This window comes from Sphaeramia orbicularis, chromosome 16, assembly GCF_902148855.1.
Source record: "Sphaeramia orbicularis chromosome 16, fSphaOr1.1, whole genome shotgun sequence".
Lineage (NCBI taxonomy): Eukaryota > Metazoa > Chordata > Actinopteri > Kurtiformes > Apogonidae > Sphaeramia > Sphaeramia orbicularis.
This window is the reverse complement of record NC_043972.1, coordinates 30,504,805-30,525,486: the sequence shown is the minus strand read 5'-3', so window position 1 is coordinate 30,525,486 and position 20,682 is coordinate 30,504,805. Positions and strand designations below refer to the sequence as shown.

The 20,682-nt window shown below is 36.5% G+C and overlaps 2 protein-coding genes across 2 annotated transcripts; one reads left to right on the top strand and one right to left on the bottom strand.

Moving 5' to 3' along the window:
• Positions 1-1,854: 1,854 nt before the first annotated feature.
• Positions 1,855-5,228, bottom strand: LOC115436399 (trypsin-3-like). The gene is made up of 5 exons (XM_030159262.1): positions 5,090-5,228; positions 4,807-4,960; positions 3,226-3,488; positions 2,985-3,121; positions 1,855-2,004 (listed from the first exon to the last, which is right to left on the bottom strand). Exons 1-5 carry the CDS (start codon positions 5,127-5,129, stop codon positions 1,855-1,857), a joined length of 744 nt encoding a protein of 247 aa, XP_030015122.1. The 5' UTR covers positions 5,130-5,228.
• Positions 5,229-15,964: 10,736 nt separating this feature from the next.
• fpr1 (formyl peptide receptor 1) lies at positions 15,965-19,279 on the top strand. The gene is made up of 2 exons (XM_030157055.1): positions 15,965-16,049; positions 17,203-19,279. Exon 2 carries the CDS (start codon positions 17,214-17,216, stop codon positions 18,351-18,353), a length of 1,140 nt encoding a protein of 379 aa, XP_030012915.1. The 5' UTR covers positions 15,965-16,049; positions 17,203-17,213; the 3' UTR covers positions 18,354-19,279.
• The last annotated feature ends 1,403 nt before the right edge of the window (positions 19,280-20,682 follow it).

Below are 20,682 nucleotides of genomic sequence, written 5' to 3'. Positions count from 1 at the left end.
GTTGTAGACACTTGGTGTATGTTCAGTTAATGATATATTTTGCTGAAAAAAAATAACTTTTTCTTCAGTTTTCTCTGTTTCTGATATGATAACTCTTAAATTTAAATTTGAACTTTTATGAAAATCTACATGATCAGTTAATTAAATATAGGAAAATAGGTCATTTTTACTTAGAAATACAAAATACAAAGCATAATATTTCAGTGAATGGTAATAAATCCCTAAAGAAAGGTTAAAAATACAGAAAATTTCATTTGGAAACTGCTACAAAAGTAGTACTGGTTCTTTATGGGTTAATATGTAATAGGCATTCAATGGTTTTGAACCTGTTTGTTGTTTGTGGTCAGGTTCACATTTGTCATGTCTGTGAGTGCACAGCTCTGCTAAACAGTATAAACTTCTCCATTTTGTTTCATTTCTATAAATTTTCAAATAATTCAACAGCTCCTACAAAATTAGAGATTAAAGAAATAAAAAGAAAATGAATTTTGCATCAGAATGTTTTCTTCCATTAATGATGTGATGAGACCTCAGGTTTTTCTTGTGCACCTGTTAATAAAACTGGATATAAAATAGGTCAAACCAGCTCCACCTCCAGCAGATGCAACAATAACGTTCTCCAGCACTGTTACTTCCCCTCATAACACCAACTGTTTTCTGTTGGGGTTAAACTGAAGAACTGCACATCCAACACACATGTTATCAGGTTCCATTTGAAAGTGAGTTGAAAATCACCCTGACCCTTTAAATATCAAATATAAGCCGAACCCTAAAATGGCTCACCAGTGAACAGATGGATGTTTAAAGGTTTGTAATGGGTTGTGTTGCTACTTTTGCTCAAGTTGACATTCTGAGTAACTTGTGCAGTGTTGTGTAAGTTACTTCCAAACTGCAATACATTACAGATTACTTATTACTGTTATTTAAAAGTAATTCCAGTAACAAATGATTACTAGAGACATTATTAACAGCTTACTAATATATAAACTAACATGTTAATTAATGCTGAGTAGTGCATACATAATGATAACTAATTTTATTATTTAACTTTTATTAATACTTAATAATTTATTAACTAACTTTGAATGGTAAATATTAATTAACTGCTTATTAATACATTGACTAATATGTTACTGAGTGCTGAGTAATACATAATAACGATTGTTAATATATTATTAAACAGTTAAGGCTTAATAATGCACTAACTAACGTTAATTAAGGGACCCTTATTGTAAAGTGTTATTGTAATCCCTTACCTTACAATATTACTATCTCAGAATTGTAATGCGTTACATGACTCCTGTGTTACTTTTGAGTTACATACAGACTCTCGTCATAAAAGGCACATGCACAGTAGAACCCATAGATCCCCCACATTTTGATTCCTTACCATCTCGTGATCTCTCTGTTTTGTTTTTTTTTTTTTTTTTTTTTTTTTTTCATTTGAGCAGTTAAAGTATGGGTGAAAAGTGTGTTATAACTCAAGCGCTATTGAACATGTACCGAGTAAAATATTACAGAAAATTGATTAGTAATGCCTTACACTACTGCATTACAGCAAAAAGTTATCACTTACTGTAATACATTACTTTTGTAATGTGTTACGCCCAACACTGAATTTGTGCCATTGTGACTAAATAACTAAACTTAGGGCTGCCTATAATTGCTTCAGATATAAGGTATACTTGTAAAAACAGTAACAACTAAATAGGTTAACTATCATAAATAAATACTTACGTTTATTTTACACAGACAGTCATTCTTGGGACACAGCCATAACCCTGTATAAACCACACCGTATACTGTCTCACATGCATGAATTAATATGAACTTTATTTTCATATCTGTTTTTCATCAGCCAGATGCCATGGTATTCTTGATCCAGGAGACGTAGTTGCAGACCTTTGTGTAAACCCCAGGTTTCTTCCTCAGAGCGCAGCCATGGCCCCATGACACGACTCCCTGAAGCTGTCCGTCACACATCAGCGGACCTCCAGAGTCACCCTGAGGATGAAGGACAGGAGCTCCATCATTCATATAAAGCAGAAAATCTGAAAATCAATGAAGCTACAGTAACAAATTTATGTAATTTCTACAGTAAAAAATGACAGTAGCTTCTCGTTCTAACAATTTACAAAGTGTAACTGTATTGCAATGCATTATGGGTAAAAACAAAAATATTTCCAGTAACTTCAAGCATTTGTCCACAGTATCACATTGTAAAATTACAGGATGGTTGTGTTTTCACTTGGTCCTGACTGTAAATGATACAAATTACAATCACACATTGTTCGTATTAGAAGGTACGAAAGAGGACATGAAGGCAGACACAGGGAAGTGAACCCAACATCCATCCACTCAATAAGGTGGAAGTAAGACATTATTAGCCCACAAAATTAAAATGTGATTCAAGTAGTAACTTCATGCAATATAATTTGATCATGTAGACGTCTATTGTAACTCAGTGTGTAATGTAAACCTGTCAAAGTCAAGCATTTTAGTAAGAATAATGTTTATTTATTGGTGTGGTTGACTGTATTTCGCATTATTTTATTTATCTTAGTCATGTTTCATATGGAATATAAAGGGTGTGGGACTCAAAATGCACTGTTTTTGCAAATGTTAGCTAGCAAAAAACTGGTTAATTTAAGCTAATGCTAGCTGTGTGCATTAGCCCTGTTTGGAACTGCCTTCGATAGTCCAGGTTCTGTTAGCGCTGTTAGCATGGCTACAGCCGAACTGGAGCAGTCAAAACTAAAAAAAAGTAAAATACAATTAAAGGTTGTTTCTAATATAAAACAACAACTGAGTGCTGTAATTTATATACAGCAAAAACCTGTAAAAAAATATCCAGTAATATACTGTAATTATTTTTACAGTAATTATCAAACAATTTTACAGCACTTTATTGGCAACTTTTTTGCCTGGTATTTACTGTAAATTCTACAGGAAATTTGTTACAGTGTACTTTGTCTTTAAATCACCTGACAAGAGTCCTTCCCGCCCTCCAGATAGCCGGCACAAATCATGTTTTCAGTGATTTGGAAAGGATACGCATTAAAGCACGTGTCATCACTGAGGAGAGGAACATCCAGACACTGAAGTTTGGCAGGGTATCTCGCTGAAATCACAAACAGAGTGGGAAAATCATCACTTTAAATGATTTAACACCCAGTCATGGTATTTAGGACAGCCTGACAAACATTTTCACTGAGTAAGACTTACATCCTTCATCGCTAGGACGAAGACTCCCCCATCCAGATACTTGGCACATGGTCCCATCAGCAGCACACTTTGTTGGAAGGGCAGCAGGACGCACATAGTTGTTCAGAGTAGCGGGCTGACTCAGCTTGATCAGCATGATATCGCTGTCCTGTGTTCGAGAGTTGTAGTCGGGGTGGCGAATAAACTTGGCAGACATAATGTGCTGTTCTGTTCCATCAGGTTCCCAGATGTCATGCTCTCCCAGTCGTACTTCTACATCTGACCTGGAAAGATTACAGTCATTTAACCTTGAAGGACAGCAGTTAGCTCTGTAGGTGTTTCCATCTCATCACAAACAGAAGTCGCCTCCATGCCACGGTTAAAGGGTTGGCAAAGCATAGGTTTCATCTTTAGGCACGGTCAGGGGACTATGAACATGTTGGGTGAAAAAAAAACCTTTAAGATAGATTTATTTTGTCATTTGTAGCTGATACATAACTGTTTGGGAGTCCTAAAAACAACTTTACTGTTTCTAAATGATGTCTACAAAAAAAAAAAAAGAGAGAGCCACTTGATTTTCATTGTTTTAAAAGACTATATTTGACATCCACATCTACATTTTTGTCTCAAGAGAGTAATGGTTTATATCTCAACCTTAATGATTATAGGTTTTAAACATTATTTATACTTATTCACTTCAAGCATGATATTGGAATAACATTAAATCATTTGTGCTTGACAGATAATTTTGATTACCAGACTTGAGGACTTGAAAATTTACCCTACTTAACCAAAATCACTTTACCCTTTGTAACCAGACTTCCCTTCATACCAATATCCCCCATTCCTAGACTGATTAAGTTTTTTGTGTTTTGTTTTTTTTCACCAAAATTGCAGGAGTTGCAGTCAACAATATACCTGATTCTATGGTAATGTTGATTTTGGCAGCTTCATTTTTTTTCCTAACTTGTCTTGTCCAGCATCATAACAGCAGAATGGTAGTCTGGCTGCCTTTTGGTGCTGAACAAATTCGCTTTGCCGAGAGAAACTTCATAAAGTATGTGAGGCTCCCCTTGATATTCTGTTGTCTTTAATTTGAGTTTCGTTGAGCCACATTTCGATGCTGGACCTGACATGGAGGGGTGGGGATGAAGGGGGGAGAACAAGGAAGAAGAAGGTGGCAAAGACCCTCACAAGAAAATATCAACAATACAAACAATAACAACCATGGTGATAATTATACTGGTAACAATAACTAGAACATGAACTGAGTAAACTGGGCAGAAGAGAAAGAAAAAACAAACAAAATTACAATAAATTAAATAAAATAAATTAGATTTTAGCAGCTTCAAGTGAAAACAGCAACTTTTGATACGCTCAAATATTTGCCAATTTCTTACCCTACGTAACCCAGACGTTTTTCATAAAGATTTGGGTAAAAATGGCTGAAATTGACAAAAGTCTTTGCATGACCTCAAAGTACTAGAATTACCCCTCCCATCTATGTATTGCACTTATATGCCAGGTAAATGTAAGCCGACTCATCGTCATCTGAACAGTCTTTTTACCCTGCATAACCTCTTGACCATGCCCCTTTCTTACTTTGTCTTGCAGTGTGCAGCAGAGAGCACCCACTCATTTGACAGAAGAATCCCACCACAGAAGTTATACCCAGTGAAGAGAGACACTTGGTAGGGCACAGAGTTTTTCCGACACTCTTGACCTCCAACAATCTTGTCATCTGCTTCCAGGGCGACTGTAGAAAGTAACACAGAAAAAAGAAAACACAAAGAATTGACTAATAGACAGCGAATCCTGATTATTTAAAACCATTTTTGACCCACTCACCATGGAGACATTAAGGTTTCGCTTAAGTCTATCATACCTGCCCATCCAAACAGAGTCAGAAGAACGAAAAACTTCATGCCTGTTGTCCGTCTGTCTGCCTGGCAAATGTGTGCCCTCACCCTCTAACTTTTCATATATTTTTTTTTATCTTATCACTTCTTCTCAAGGCCGTCTATCATCACGGGTACACCACAAACATTAAACATGTGTTCCATTTCCCCAGAACAACTTATGTAACATACAGTATGTAAAACAGTGCAACATTTGGAATCGGCACAATTAAATACAGGAGCAAATAGTTTGGATGAAGAAACAATATGAATCACATTCACCAACATTTGGAATTTCCCTTTGTAAGAATGCATTCTGTCAGCAAATTTATTTATTTTTTTTTCTCAGTGATTTCCAAGCTCTAAAACACATCTTATGTTCAGCAGTAAATATAGTAGTAGTAAACGTATAAATCTGGTGCTTTTCTCACAGCAGATTAATAATACAGTAAGATAAAACATTCACACTGGTTAAATGGTGACTTGAACGTGGCTCTTCTGTAATTCATGTGGTTAAAATTGCTCTCAGTCAGACACTGTGCTCTTGCATTTTGCTTCACTCAAATATTTTTAGAATGTTGCTGCTTATTGCTCGGTTTGTGTATATCAGTGAACAGCCGGTTTATGGGTGAGCTGCTGTCTGGCTGTGTTGTAACATATGATATGGAAACGTCCTTATTTTAACCTTTCACGTTGTGCAACTTTCACTTAATGTGCACATGGAAAAATCTGCACACTGTGAAGTGTTTTAATTTCCCTTTTCCTGTTTCGAGTGTCTCTGTCCGCACATAACATATCACTGCTGTATTTTATTCATTGTATTTGTGCACATTAACTGATAAAGACCCAGCGCTACTTTTGTGTCAGTTCCCAAATTAAATTTTCTCTGTTTAACTTTTTTTTAAAGGAGTGATATTTTGCTTTTTTTTAATTGGAATTATGCATTTTAAAACATTTCCCTGTGGTCTACATAAACTGTAAATGCTATGCTTGGGTCTGAATTCTTCATTAATTCAACTCCACAGGTCCATCTTCAACCCTATTTCTGAGTAATGACACCAGAAGAGCCCCTTCACACCCCATCCCCTCCAGGTTGTTGACTGTGCCGCTCTATCCCGTTCACCCACTTGTGTTTGTTAATACAACAAAAAACTTAACATTTTAGGTAACTGTCTCGAAGTTTGGACATATTTTCAGTATGGACTACAACCGCTGCTGCTGCCAAACAATTATGTCGTACTCGGAGAAATGTTCGTCAGAAGTCTTGACCTTATATGTACAAATGTCATGACGTAACTAGTTATAGACATAACAAATTGAGTAGAAATTATAACGGGTTGTAGAAATCCACTCGACTTTTGTCAATATTAATATAATGATAGCTTAGCAGCACCTGGAGGGTTCAAATTCAAACTTTTTAAACTACTAGGGTCCAAATACACAAATAAATGTATCAGAGACTAGTAAAAGTGGGTTTAGCAAAATATGACCCCTTTAAATGATTTATTACCATTTATTATAATATTATCTTTTGTAATTTGCAGGTATTTTCCTGTATTTAATTCACTGATTATTTAGATGTTCATAAAAGCTCATATTGAAGTTGAGGGTTATTATATCAAAACTACAGAAAACTGCAAAAAAAGTTACTTTTTCAGTAAAATATACCATTAACTGAACATAAACCAAGCATTTCCATTCACTGTTGTTGATCAAACTCTATGGGTTTTATGGTGAATCAAAGTTGTAGAACATAATGGTGTTTCCACGTTCATTATGGAACCACTGAACATCCAAATGGGTCATGTATGATGACCATGAAAAATTATATTTTACATCAATTTTTTTTTTAATATATTAATAGGATTAGTGGATCAACAGGTATTAAACAGTTTAGATCAGTAGATGCTTTTGGTCAATGATGGATGTTTGGGTCTTTATGGGTTAAGATTCATGTACACAACCTGAACTTTCATTCTGTAAGCTTCTATTTTGTTAGTCAACCAACCACAATTTAACAGGAAACCTCGCCAAACGCAGGCTGTTTCTCTTCTGTCTCTTTGCTATGGGAATCAAACATTTGAAGGAAGTTACCTCTCTTTCTGTTTTGCCCACAATTTTTTTTTATCAGTATTTCAGGCATGTAGAGATACAGCAAGGTACAAGGCCATTACTCATGTATGAGCATAGGTGTTTATCAGCACCAGACAGGAAAACATTTAAATGTGAGGGTGCATTTAACCATAACCTATAATTATACACTTAAGGCTGAAGTATAATACATTCCCATCCAGCACAGGCAAGTCCCCCATTACTATGTGGCATACACACTGTCTGCCTTATTCCTTTCATCACTTTTTTGTATTCCTTCAGTGCAAATAATTACGTAGTATTGCAACTTGACACATTCTGCAGAGAAATATATCATCAAAACGTATCATCACACACATTTGATCGCTCCTGTGGTCTCCTTGTTAGCATGTGTTTGCTTCAGCTGTCATTTCATTGGATGTGCCATAAATCTTGATTAAACTTTCAATAGAAAACATAACATTTCAGGACGTTACACTGAATTTCACTGGCATTTATTAGTGAAAACTAAATTGGCAAAATGATAAAACTGCCACTGAGTCACTGAGCTAATTGCTTAAAGGTGGAAACAGTGGTGGTGACAGTCGCGCATATGACGCACAGATGTTTGATTTAATGGCACATCTGAGAAGCAGAATTTTGGATGTGGTCAGGTGCACGGATTAAGAAATGAGAAGTACTTTGCTGCCGTCTCTGCAAATCTAAACCTTTAATAATGAGTAGCATCACAGCAATGCTTTGCTTTAGAACATATCCAAGTATTTTCCACTGTAACTCTTGGTTTAAATGTACTGTTGTGGAAAAAAAATTATTAGACCATCAAAGCAATGGTTCTGCAATCAAGTACTAACTCCTGTGTATATCATGTGACTAAAACAGACAGAAAAGAAAACATGGAATGTCTAAAACCACTGTTTTTGGCAGTACAATTCTATAGCAATTGATATAAGAACTGAAGTGATTTTGGTTATTATCAAGAAAACTGGCTAGATATCAGCTCTGAAATTCAACTTTTATAAGCTTTTTTTGTTGTTAACATTACATTTGTCCAAACAAATGCATCTTTAGCTGTACCAGGCATTAAAATGAACAAGAAATTGAAGAAAACAAGGGGTGGCCTAATATTTTTTTCCAAGACTGTACTATGGAAAGGATAAAAACTTCCATTTATGTCACCAACTGTGGCACTGTCTTTAACGAATTCCAGTCCCCCCCCAATCCCACTCCACTGTACCTCAAAATACACTCTGACAGACAGAGAAAGCAGTGTGTCAAATATCTTGTGCCTTGCCAGCCTTGTTTTCTGCTGGGCAGAGCCAAGTCTGATTATTCATATCCCTTAGGTCTGCTGAGGGGGACCAGGAGTTGTGGTTGAAAGTAGGAACGAATGTAAGGAAGTGGTTTAGGTTATTGAGGTTCAGCTCTTTTCCCTGTGTGTGGTGTTTTTCATGGAAAAAAACGTCTCTGAGCCATAGGGGCGAAAAGCAGTTGGCACCCATTTTGACTTGAAAAACAAAATTCCTGACCTTTCCACACCCGTGAGACAAGGGTTTTGATTTCCAGTCAACACCGCAACAAGATCAACAAACCTTTGAGGTTTCAGCGCACAGCAGATTCCCACTATTTGTGTCTTTATGATAGTGTAACCAAAATCCAGAAGTTTCAACAGAGCTGTATACCAGTGTGGCAGTCTGCCACCGACAAAAAGAGTTATGGATGTAGAAATACAGTGACTTAACTGTGTTTTGCACTGAACAGCAAAGAAAAGTACTGGGTGTATAACAGTGACGCTGGGTACTGGACTATGTCATTAGTACTTGACTGTCCCACACACAGACACCCACTCACACACACACATACACACTCAGACATGCATTTTAGTCATGTCTTTCAGGTTGCACCCCCACTCTCCCAGCTGCTGTTGTGAATAATAAACCCCCCGACTCCAAGTGCATAGCCAACCCTGTGCTAAAACTAAATTCCCTTTAAACCTCCACTAGTTGTTTTACACACCCAAATTGGTATTTGCGCGGCACACACATAATTGCACGTTTGGTTGGTAAATCAAGAACTCTGGCAAGCCCTGGGCTCTGAAGGCTTCCCTCAAACTATAGCCTTGGGATAGCTATTAATATCCCCTACAGACTCCAGCAAAACCCTCTGCCTTTAAGTTTCCTTCAAACACTACAGGGCAGAAATTAAAAAACATTTCAGCATAGAAATGAAGAAAAAAACTGACTGTGCATGTACTGCTCAAGAGAACCATTACCCAAATTAAATGGAATAATAATTGCATTCAGATTTGAGCAAAAACAAGCTTGTTATTTAGATCAAATGGAGCTGAACGGTAAAGAATGGTTTGTAGAAGTGATGAACATGTTAACTGGGTCAGTCTATTTTAAACAGTTTCCTGTAGTTAGAATGAATTGTGTTTATTCCTGGTGTAAAATTTCTCTCAGTGGGGAAATGTTCAGATGGTGAATATTTATGTATCCAAGAAAAATGGCTAAAATAACAGAACCATGTGTCCACCTACACACTGAAATAAGGGTGTTGCTTTGAGATCATGCAGAGGCTGAGAGCGAACGCCTGGACTCCGACACACACACGTAGTGTCTCTCGCTCTTTTGCTTTCTTTTGCTTCCTCTCTCACTTTCCTCTCTTCCTCCCCCTCACATCTGGATTATTGGCAGGACATAGTTCCTGTGTGGTGTGTGTGGACATTATCGGGGGACTAGGTTTTTGGGTTGGGCAGGTTCTCGCATCTCACGCTGTGAAAATCGGATCAGTTCAAGCTTTTGACCCTTGCAGCGCTTCACCAGAGACAAACCATTAAGAACATGGACCAAGTCTTTTCACTTTAATCCATGAAGACCCAAACAGCCCCCAACAACCAAAACCATCTACGATCAAAAATGTTTAATAACTTCTGAAAACCTAAACCTATTAAAATGCATGAAAATAATTGGTATAAAAAGCAGCTTGTCATCTTTTCATGGTTATCAGATATGACTCATTTGGACGTTCAGAGGTTCTACACCATTGATTCACCAGTAAAACCCAAGAAGTTAACAATGACAGTGGATGGAGACACTTGGTTTATGTTCAGTTAATGATATATTTTGCTAAACAGTCACTTTTTTCTTCAGTTTTCTCTGTTTTTGAAAAATAACTCAACTTTAATCTGAGCTTTTATGAACATCTACATCAGGGGTGTCAAACTCATTTTAGCTAAGGGGCAGATTTAGCTAAATTTGACCTGAAATGGGCCAAACCAGTAAAATAATAACATAGTTATATATAAATAATGTCAACTCCAAACTTTTCTCTGCGTTTTAGAGCGAAAGACGTAAATTTACATAATGAAAAGGTTTACATCTGCAAACTATCCTTTTCAAAAGATGTGAATAACATGAACAAACTGAAAAAATAAGTGTAATTTAAACAATATTCTGCCTCAGTTTATCATTTACACATGTACATTATAACTCACAAATATACAAAACATTTAGTAATTGGCAGAATATGGCTAAAAATACACGTATTTCTCTTAAGACATTTCAGGTTGTTCATATTTGTTCAGGTTATTCACATTTTTTGCAAAATTATACTTTGTTTTAGCTTAAATACATGAAAATATTTATATTTACAAAGAGAAAAATTTGGAGTTGTCATTATTTATACATCATTGTGATCGTATTTTACTGGTACTGCCCACTGGAGATTGAATTGGTCTGAATGTGGAACCTGAACTAAAAGGATTGTTAATATTTTAGTGTAATTTTTGCATTTCACAAATTCATCCCAGGGGCCGGACTGGACCCTATGGCAGGCCGGATTTGGCCCCCAGGCTGCATGTTTGACTCCTGCGATCTACATGATGCGTAAATGATATATAGAAAAATACCTGAGTTTCACTGAAAAATACGCAAATACAGAGGATAATGTCATAATAAATTGTGATAAATCACTTAAAGGAGTGATATTTTGCTTTTTTAAATGGAATTATGCATTTTAAAACATTTCCCTGTGGTCTACATAAACTGTAAATGCTATGCTTGGGTCTGAATTCTTCATTAATTCAACTCCACAGGTCCATCTTCAACCCTATTTCTGAGTAACCTCATATGTGCAAATATCGTGACGTAACTAGTTATAGATGTAACAAATTAAGAAGGAATTAAAACAGGTTGTAGAAATCCACTCAATTTTTGCCAAAATGAATATCAAAATAGCTTTGCAGCACCTGGAGGGTTCAAATTCAAAGTTTTTTAACTATCAGGATCTCCAAATGCACAAATAAATGTACTAAAGACTAATAAAAGTGGGTTTAGCAAAATTTGACGTCTTTAAGAAAACTTAAATATAGAGAAAAAAAGATGTTGGAACTTCCCTAAAAGTAACACTGTCTTCATGGGCCAACTTTTTTTTGTTTGTTTGCCTCCATGATGCATAAACGAATCATATCACACCATATCAGCATAGGTTATCAGTGTTTTGCAAGATACATTCATTCCTGCTGACAAAGTTTTCTCGTAAAGTTTCCTCATGATCACATTTTTCCTGTCTTTTTTTTTTTTCCTTAGCGTCATTTAATTCCACTTCTTTAGCAACTTTCCACAGATATTGTTTAAATTTAAGTGAAATCATATGACCTCGAAATATTTCTGTGTATGTGTGGGTTGTAAGATAAAGTGCAGCCATGCAGAAACGCACTGAAATTAAACCATGACATTTGTTTCAGCCTCCACAGTCATCACTCCCCCATCTCCACCCTCACACACGTCCCAGAAGATTGGATTTGCTTCGCTTCGGGAACAGACAATACATGTGTGGATCTATTGTATGAAAAGGTTTATTGTGTGTATTCTTTGTGCTTGGTATGTTACATGAATTACAGACTCCCAAATCATTAGGTATGTCTAAAAAAACATCAAAGACAGACAGTTGTATGTATCTAAAAATACCACAAAGTGCATAAATAACAGGCAAAAGTGATAACCTGCAACTGTCTGAATGATGGGTTCCAAATTCCAAATAGATGTAACTTCAGATCTGTTTTGCTTGAAGGGTAGAATCTACAGAATCGTCTTGAAACGGTCAGGTATCATCTACTGTTGCTGACAGAAATGTGGATCCTCATCTCTTACTGTTTATGTTCACTGCTGTATGTAATTATGTGCACATTTCTATACACATGATACCTTTTGTAACATCTCTCTGTCCTTGAATATGGAGTCCTCCTCTGTGGCTCGTTCTATGTGTTTCCCCCCATTAAATGTTTTCATCAAGGGGGATTTCCATGCTCACAGACTGTAAATCACCTTGAGTCAAAACTGTGGGTCATGATATTGAACTGTAAACTAACACGACTAAAAAGGAGAGAAAAATGGAAAAGCCAACATATGACTGCTCATAATCGTATCATACTGGGATGTTCTTTTAAAGAGCGGAAAGTGATTAAAGGAGAAATTAAATATATGGGTGGTGCTTTTAAATAACACCTCAGAAAGGATCTATAAATGATTTATAATGAGCTTAGTACTGAGGTTCTATACACATTGTAAGTCAATAAATTAGTGTTAAAAAGGTACAGTCACAGGATTCATACATTAACACTAGTGGTGATTTCTCATAGACTGCAAGGGAAGCCCGACTTCCCCTAAAATTTCGAAAATTAAATGGTTAAATATGTACGGTTGTGTTGACATTTCATCGACTACAAATGTGTTAGAACACGTTCATCTCACAGGCGAGTTCGTTCAGAATCAGCTTTATCACAAATTAACAGACTCGATGTCGTTTACTTCTCATACATTCCCATTGCACTGTTTTCTCATTCGATCTCTGCTCAGTGCATTTATCCGTAGACGCCCGGTGTCCATGCACTTCAATGGGACTGAGTGGAACAGTTTTTTCATTGCCTCAAAACTGGACGGTAATTGGATAAATGCCATGATGTTGTCCCGCCCCTGGACACTCAGCGTCTCTGGGGGTGAATGGAGCTGTGGGTGGAGTTCGGCTGGGCTGGACGCTGGGCTTCCACGTGCTGATTGGAGGATCAGTCGAAAGGTTGAATCCCATTTGATTGACAGCTATTTTGAGATCTACTCCTTCACTTGACAGAGTTCAGTTTAATACCGTCGCACATTCTACTTGTGAAATCGAGAGAGAAACCACTACGAAATTACTTGTTCATCTCTTGCACTGTAAATAAAACACACTCATTGTACTTCTTTGTTTCAATTTAACATAATTTCAACTTTTTGGTTAGTTGGTACCATAAGGTCACTGACCATTTTCTTAAAAAGGAACGGAGGGTTGAATTTATGTTTAAACAACTTGACTTTTTTTTAATGTAAGCCAACAATGAGCTTCCCCTCTGAAAGACGAGCAGCCGCCACTGATTAACACATAGACACAACTGCTACTTCAAGATAATGCTGCATTTTTTTTTATTGGTCTGTTCTGTTATTCTAGACAGTATTACACAGGGTGGCAAGAGGATTTAATATGACTGCATGAAAGGACAGTATAGAAAATGGATTCATTCAAAGATCCACAAATATATCATTATTCGTGCTTTGTGTTCTTAATGCAAAAGAAGACCAGTGCTTATAGAAAACAGAACTGTGCAGCTCACAAAAAGTTTGAATTAAGATAAAGATTCTTTATTGTCAGTATACAGTATATGCACCACACACTGAAACTTAACTTCTGCTTTTTTTAACCCACGTTAAAAACAGAATATGCAGGAACATCTCCCACACCAGCACACCTGCACTATTCTATTCTATTCTATTCTATTCTATTCTATTCTATTCTATTCTATTCTATTCTATTCTATTCTACAAACAAGAAGTTAAGGATATTTCTTTTTTTGTCTTTTTTTTTTGGTCATTTTTGCCATTTGTAAATAAAACTATGTCTGGTTATTAAAAAAAATGTGTTTCAATTCAATTCACACACAAAAAAGTAAAAAGTGCTGTGCAAGAATCCCAACTGAACAAAATCGCCTCAAAATTTTAAATATGTTTAACTTTTTGTTAACGTTTAGTGCTGAGACACTCTTAGGTTTTAGCTGCAGGTTTGCCATATCAGGTACAAATGGGGGTTAAGTGCCTTTCTCAAGGGAACATCAGCCAACAACTTTATTTGCCAGTCTGTGGAATTGAACCAGCAACCCACTGGTCACAAGTCAACTCTCCATCCCTCTTGGCCACAGTCACCCCTGAAAGTTTGAACAGCAAAATGAAAATATTCTAATACATGTATGATTTCTGCTCTGTAAAAAGTTGCCATGATTGCCACTAAAATATGTTGAAGATGACAGATAATGCACTTTTTTCGGTCTTATACCTCAGATCTTATTTATTGCTTAGCTTTCAGTATCTTCTCCCTTCATCCATCAGCATGTTAAACATTGTACTAATGAGTTACTGCTACTCAGAGGGCTCCCATATTGTAAAGCATGAAGCACAATATTGCCATCTGTTAATGTCTGATTACATTTGTCAGTTTTAAGATATCCTGATATGTGAAATGGTTTAATGGTTGTAATTTAGTAATTTGTTAATACATTTTTATATCTCAACCCCATATGGGCAACTCTGAACTGTTCCCCCTGCACAACCACAGTGCATCTGCAATGTACACTTTTAACTTATTGTTTACTTTAAATTTGACCTTTTACTCTATCATCTATGACTGTTTTTTTAGGTATATTTTTTATAAATTTCTTTGTACTTTGCTTTTAACTTTACTCGAGGAAGCAAGTGCTCTATTCTATTCTATTCTATTCTATTCTATTCTATTCTATTCTATTCTATTCTATTCTATTCTATTCTATATTAACCCTTTGCACTGAGACACTCTTAGGTTTTAAATCTGTTTTACTGTGTGATAGAAAACATGTCACATGTCTTACTGTTTTATGCACTTTTATAGTATTTGATTAAACTGTTCTTATCTTATAATTTTGATCATGTTTTTAGATGTAAAGCACTTATAAATAAACTTTGATTGATTGATTGATTGATTGATATTGTTTTCAACAAAAAAAGCAACTTGTGAGATCTTAACAGTAAAAGTAAATGTGAACTCATGCCAGAGGCCACTGTTGCCCTGATTTTCTAACGTTATAACCCTTTATTAATGACTTTTATAACCTAATTAATTTTCTAATAAAAAAAACATAAATTCTTTATGAGGGCAGTTTTATTGTAAACTGGCACTGATATATGGGCTGAACATACATATCCAGGTGTAAAATCAAACAGTGAACATCAGTCCTACTTAGTTAACCACAGACAAACATGAGCTCAGCCCACAGAGAGAAAAAACACATTACACAGCAGGATCACGGGTGGACTTGGGAAGCCATAGAGCTCCACTCTTTCCCACTCATCCTCGTCATCCCAACAACCCACAATTTGTGCATTTAGTTGTTTGGTTACGTGGTGTTTTCACTTAAAAACTTTCCCAAAGCACAAATGCAAAGTCCTGTATGTGTGTATGTGTGTGTGTGTGTGTGTGTGGGGGGGGGGGGGCAGACATGTCAGAGCTAGAGACTTTGTTTCAACTTGTACATTAACATCAGTGAGGCACTTGCTGGTAATTGCTGCCACTCAGACATCAGAGGGACAGCAGAAGGTCGGGTTGTGGATTTGGAGTAAGAGTAGGAGAGAGAGAAGGGGAGGGGGGGGGGGGGGGGCTCATAATCCAACCTCAGCGTGAGTGTTGACGTCACATATTTAAGGAGTCTGGGCTCCGGGTCTGGAGTCGCCTCAGACCAGTCCCAGTCTGCTCAGAGTCACTTCAGCTGCATCTTCACCCGACTGGAGAACCACAGCAAAGGTACCGTACATTAGTTCTTAAAAACACCTTGGTTAAAGGCAGAAAAAGTGAAGAAATAAGAACATTTTGTGCAGCTTGTCTTCACTATTTGATCGATTTTATTTGATCGACTGTGACTGTTGCTTGGCGTTTGCAGACACAGTGTTTGGGTATGAACCACTGCTTTTACGCACAAAAGCGCATTTCGTCTCTGATCATAACTTTGACAAAGTTGCGTTTCTTTTTTTTATCTTCCGTTTGTATTGATGTGAATGATACATCGGAGCGGTTTTTTTTTTTTTTTTTTTTTTTTGCATGTTGTGTAGGACAGACTTTGTGAGGCTGGAAAGTCTTTTCACCGCAGACTGATAATTACAATGAACCATAATGCGCACAGAAGATGAAATAGTCTTCAGAATCCATTTGCATTGTTGAAGTGTATTGATGTAGTCTGTAATAATGTTGCGCGCTCTGCAGTAAATGAACAGTGTATGTCATCCTCTATGAAACTACCTCATCTAAAATAACACTTAACCCTTTCATGCATTAATTACGAGAACCTTAGTTAAGATTTTTGTCTTGAGTGTTTTTAGTCCTCCATGGGCATGAAAAAAACAATGTGATTTATTTTTTTATTTTTTTTTTATTTTTTTTGTTTATGGAGTTACAAAAATGTCCATGCATTTAATTTTTGAAGTAAAGAAACATGTTTAAAACTCAATATCAGAAAGTGATATGGAAACAATGAAATAAAATCTGATGTTTTCTCACATTCTAACATATTCTAATGGTAGTTATTACTCTCTTCATGGAGATAATATGCAAAAACAAAAAACAACAACAACAACTCTTTGTCTAACAAATTGATTTACACTGAAACATGTTACTGCAGATCAGGTTTATCAAGAACAGCAAAGTTACAGTAATGGTATGAATTGCAGTGTATGAGATGATGCATAAGCGTTCACTGTGCTGGCTGATATGGAACTAAAACAACAAAACCCATGAATATACAAGAGAACAGCTGGAGAATAACTGTCCACTGTACTGACCACTATGCATGAAAGGGTTAAATACTGTATTTGCTTTAATGTTTTATTTTTTTGTATTACACAGATTTGAAGAACATAATTTCTGATCTTTACTCAAGTGCATTGTTCATATTGCTTTGCAGGTTTTAAAACAATGATGGATATAATTACCACTACCCCTTTCTACAACATCAACGCCACTGAAGTCACTGGGAGAAATGGTTCTTTGTATGAGGATGATGAATATGACTACAAGGACGAGCATGCTGAGCTGAGACAGTCCTTAAACATAATGTCCCTCATTGTTTACTGTCTGGCCTTTGTACTTGGGGTGCTGGGAAATGGAGTTGTAATCTGGGTGACGGGGTTTAAGATGAAGGAGACTGTGAACACTGTTTGGTTCCTCAACTTGGCCGTGGCTGACTTCCTCTTCACGGCGTTCCTGCCCCTCAGTGTGACGTACACCGCCATGGATTTCCACTGGCCGTTCGGCAAGTTCATGTGCAAACTCAACAGCACCATCAGCTTCCTCAACATGTTCGCCAGCGTCTACATCCTGGTTGTCATCAGCGTGGACAGATGTGTGTCAGTGGTGTGGCCGGTGTGGGCTCAGAACCACAGAAGTGTACGCAAGGCATCCTGTGTGAGTCTGGGGGTTTGGGTGCTGGCTCTGATCCTCAGCGCTCCATACTTCATCATCAGGGATACTGGACCTTCATATCACAACGAAGACATCATCAACTGCTTCAACAACTTTGCCTTTTCTGACGACTACGAAACCCCGTCTGTGAATCAGCTGAGGCAGTTCCGTCACCAAGCCATGACCATCACCCGTTTCCTCCTGGGGTTTGTTGTCCCCTTCACTGTCATCGTCTCATGTTACGCTGTGATAATCCATCGTCTCAGACGGAACCGCACGCTGGCCAGTCAGTCGAGTCGCCCCTTTAAGATCATCGCCGCTGTTATCACCACGTTCTTCCTGTGCTGGGCCCCTTATCACATCATGGCTCTTATTGAGTTGGTGAACCACATGCCCAGTCACACTAGTGAAACCTTGGACCATGTCATCACAATCGGGGTCCCTATAGCCACCAGTCTGGCCTTCCTCAACAGCTGCCTGAACCCACTCCTTTATGTGTTTATGGGCCAAGATTTCAAGGATAAAGTTCGCAAATCCATCCTGAATGTGCTTGAGACTGCATTTCAGGAGGAGGTGTCTCGCTCGTACACCTACACAAACTCAATGGTCACAAGTCGGAGTAAAGAGAAGTCAGTGTCTGATGCTGAGGTGTAAAGCTGTCTATGACATGAATATGAATCAATATTGTATCTGTACATAGCAAATATCACAAATGTATATAACAAATTTTATAGTTTTTAATGTGTTTTGTACAACTAAATCTGTTCCAGTTGGAGTGATGACAGTTTATGGATGGATGTAAACTGTCGTGGTGTTCATCTTTACCTGTAGTGGGCCTGTTTATCATTTGAAGTAACTATTTGAAGGTCATATTGCAGAGTAAGGTGTGATTGAATGGAGCTGGAACGTTGTGGATAAGTTAAGTGTTTAATCTTATTGAGCTCAGGGCTGCACAGTCCTGCGTTTTGACTCATAGCATTGCTCTCAGTTCAGTTCAGACCAGACTAGACTTAGAGGATATATAATTTGCCATATGCTTTACATGAAAACCAGCAATACATCATCTTATAATTCATTTGTGCTGACTTCATCTGATGACCTTCTCATCTTTCTGTGTTCCTGTCTGGAACAAAGTTATATTGTGTGACTTTGTGTGTTACAATATAACTGGTTTAATTGAATGTTAAGTACTTTCTTCATATTTTACTGAAATTATGTTTGTTTGTTTTTCTAAAAAAAAAACAACATAATTGCAGTTTTAATTAACTTAATTTCGTGGAGAGAGGCTGAGACTGCTGCATATTTACATATCTACTGCATGCTTCTTTAAAAAAGACATTTATTATATGTTATTCAACATACTTCCAGGCTACTATAAGCCTAATACATATGGCAGTTAGAGTGAATATATGATGCTTAAAGTAGCAGCAGATACTAAGTATACTATAAGTATATTAAGTTCTTGTAATATTTGTTGAACTCAGCCAAGATTAAATGAAGTTAATGATGATAATAATGATGATGACTTTAATGTGATCCTTGTTGTTATCATTATGCTTGTGATTAAACTATTACTTGGACATGATGGTCTTCCTATTCATTATACAACATGTACATTTATTATGTACTTTAATGCTTTATGTCTAACACGTGTTTCTACGTTATTATACAATGATAAATGTAAACATACCACCTCAAAATAATTGTTGATAACACAACAATGATCCAATTCAAGGATGTGCTATACATATGTAACATACTAAAATATACAGCAAATCATTTTATTACAAGTTTGATAACATATTAATTTGCTTTATATTCAATGCTTATATTTTCCCCTCAGTAATTTGTTACCATCATATATATTTTTCTCTAAAAACTGTACTTTGACTACTTCCTGTATTATTATATAGGATAAAATTCTCCACTGCATCATATTGCATAACTAATGTAACATAATTATCATTTGATGTAGATTGTCTGTATGCTGATTGACCACTAGAGGGAGCTGTTTTTACATGTTGGCCTGAACAAAAGGGGATCTCCAAACCTCATCCAGCAATCTTCTGCTGAATCAGATGCTTCTCTAACCAAAAGCAACAAATATTAAAATTTTTTGAGAAAGTTTGTAAAACTTATGAAAAGTAGAACAATATGTCAAATTACCTCTGTTGTTGTGTTACCAATGTGTTTATATCTATTATTGAGTCCAAAAGTGTTGGGACATTCTGTAAAATATACACCTGACAAAAAACCCTGATGTCTTTTTTCTTCTCCAAAACAGGATTTCATTTTATAAAGTTCATGAAACATGCAGATGGTTTCTCTGAGCACAACAAATATCAGATGAGGTGAGTCCCACTGTTTTTATCTACTTTTAACTTTAATATTTATTATGTCCTCCTTTTGCAGCAGTTACAGCAGAACGTCTCTCTGGCATAGCACCTTTTGGAAAACACATCCAGGCATAATAAGATGACTCCCAGATGGTACTCTGCATCTGACCAGCATGTGGCGCAATTTTTCTGTGTGTGGCTGAATGTTGTTTAGAGCAACATTTGCTTCCCTTTTTCGGGGAAGGACATTCATAGTTCAGTTGGGACATTACTAAATCATCAAGTGTTTCAAAATCATTTCAGTTCAGGTTCCACATACAAACCAATTCAATCTCAAGTGTACTAGATCAGTAAACTGCTATCATAATAACCTAAAAATAATGACAACACCAATTTTTTTTCTTCTCATACAAAAAAGCTAAATTATATGAAAATGTTTACATTTTGAAACTTTTCGCAAAAAAATTGTGAATAAGCTGAAAAAATATAAACAACCTGAAATGTCATAAGAGAAGAAGAGAGTATAATTTTACCAATATTCTACCTGTTACTAAATGTTTTGTGTATTTGTAGATCCACTGTGATCTGTAAATTGTAATATACATGTGTATAATATGTATGAGGCATAATATTGTTAAAATTGCACT

Coding starts and splice junctions, on each gene's coding strand:
- LOC115436399 (XM_030159262.1), bottom strand. CDS start 5,129: ATGAAGTTTTTCGTTCTTCTGACTCTGTTTGGATGGGCAG. Junction 4,961..5,089: donor GACTCTGTTTGGATGGGCAG/GTATGATAGACT, acceptor TACTTTCTACAG/TCGCCCTGGAAGCAGATGAC. Junction 3,122..3,225: donor TCGTCCTAGCGATGAAGGAT/GTAAGTCTTACT, acceptor TTGTGATTTCAG/CGAGATACCCTGCCAAACTT.
- fpr1 (XM_030157055.1), top strand. CDS start 17,214: ATGATGGATATAATTACCACTACCCCTTTCTACAACATCAACGCCACT.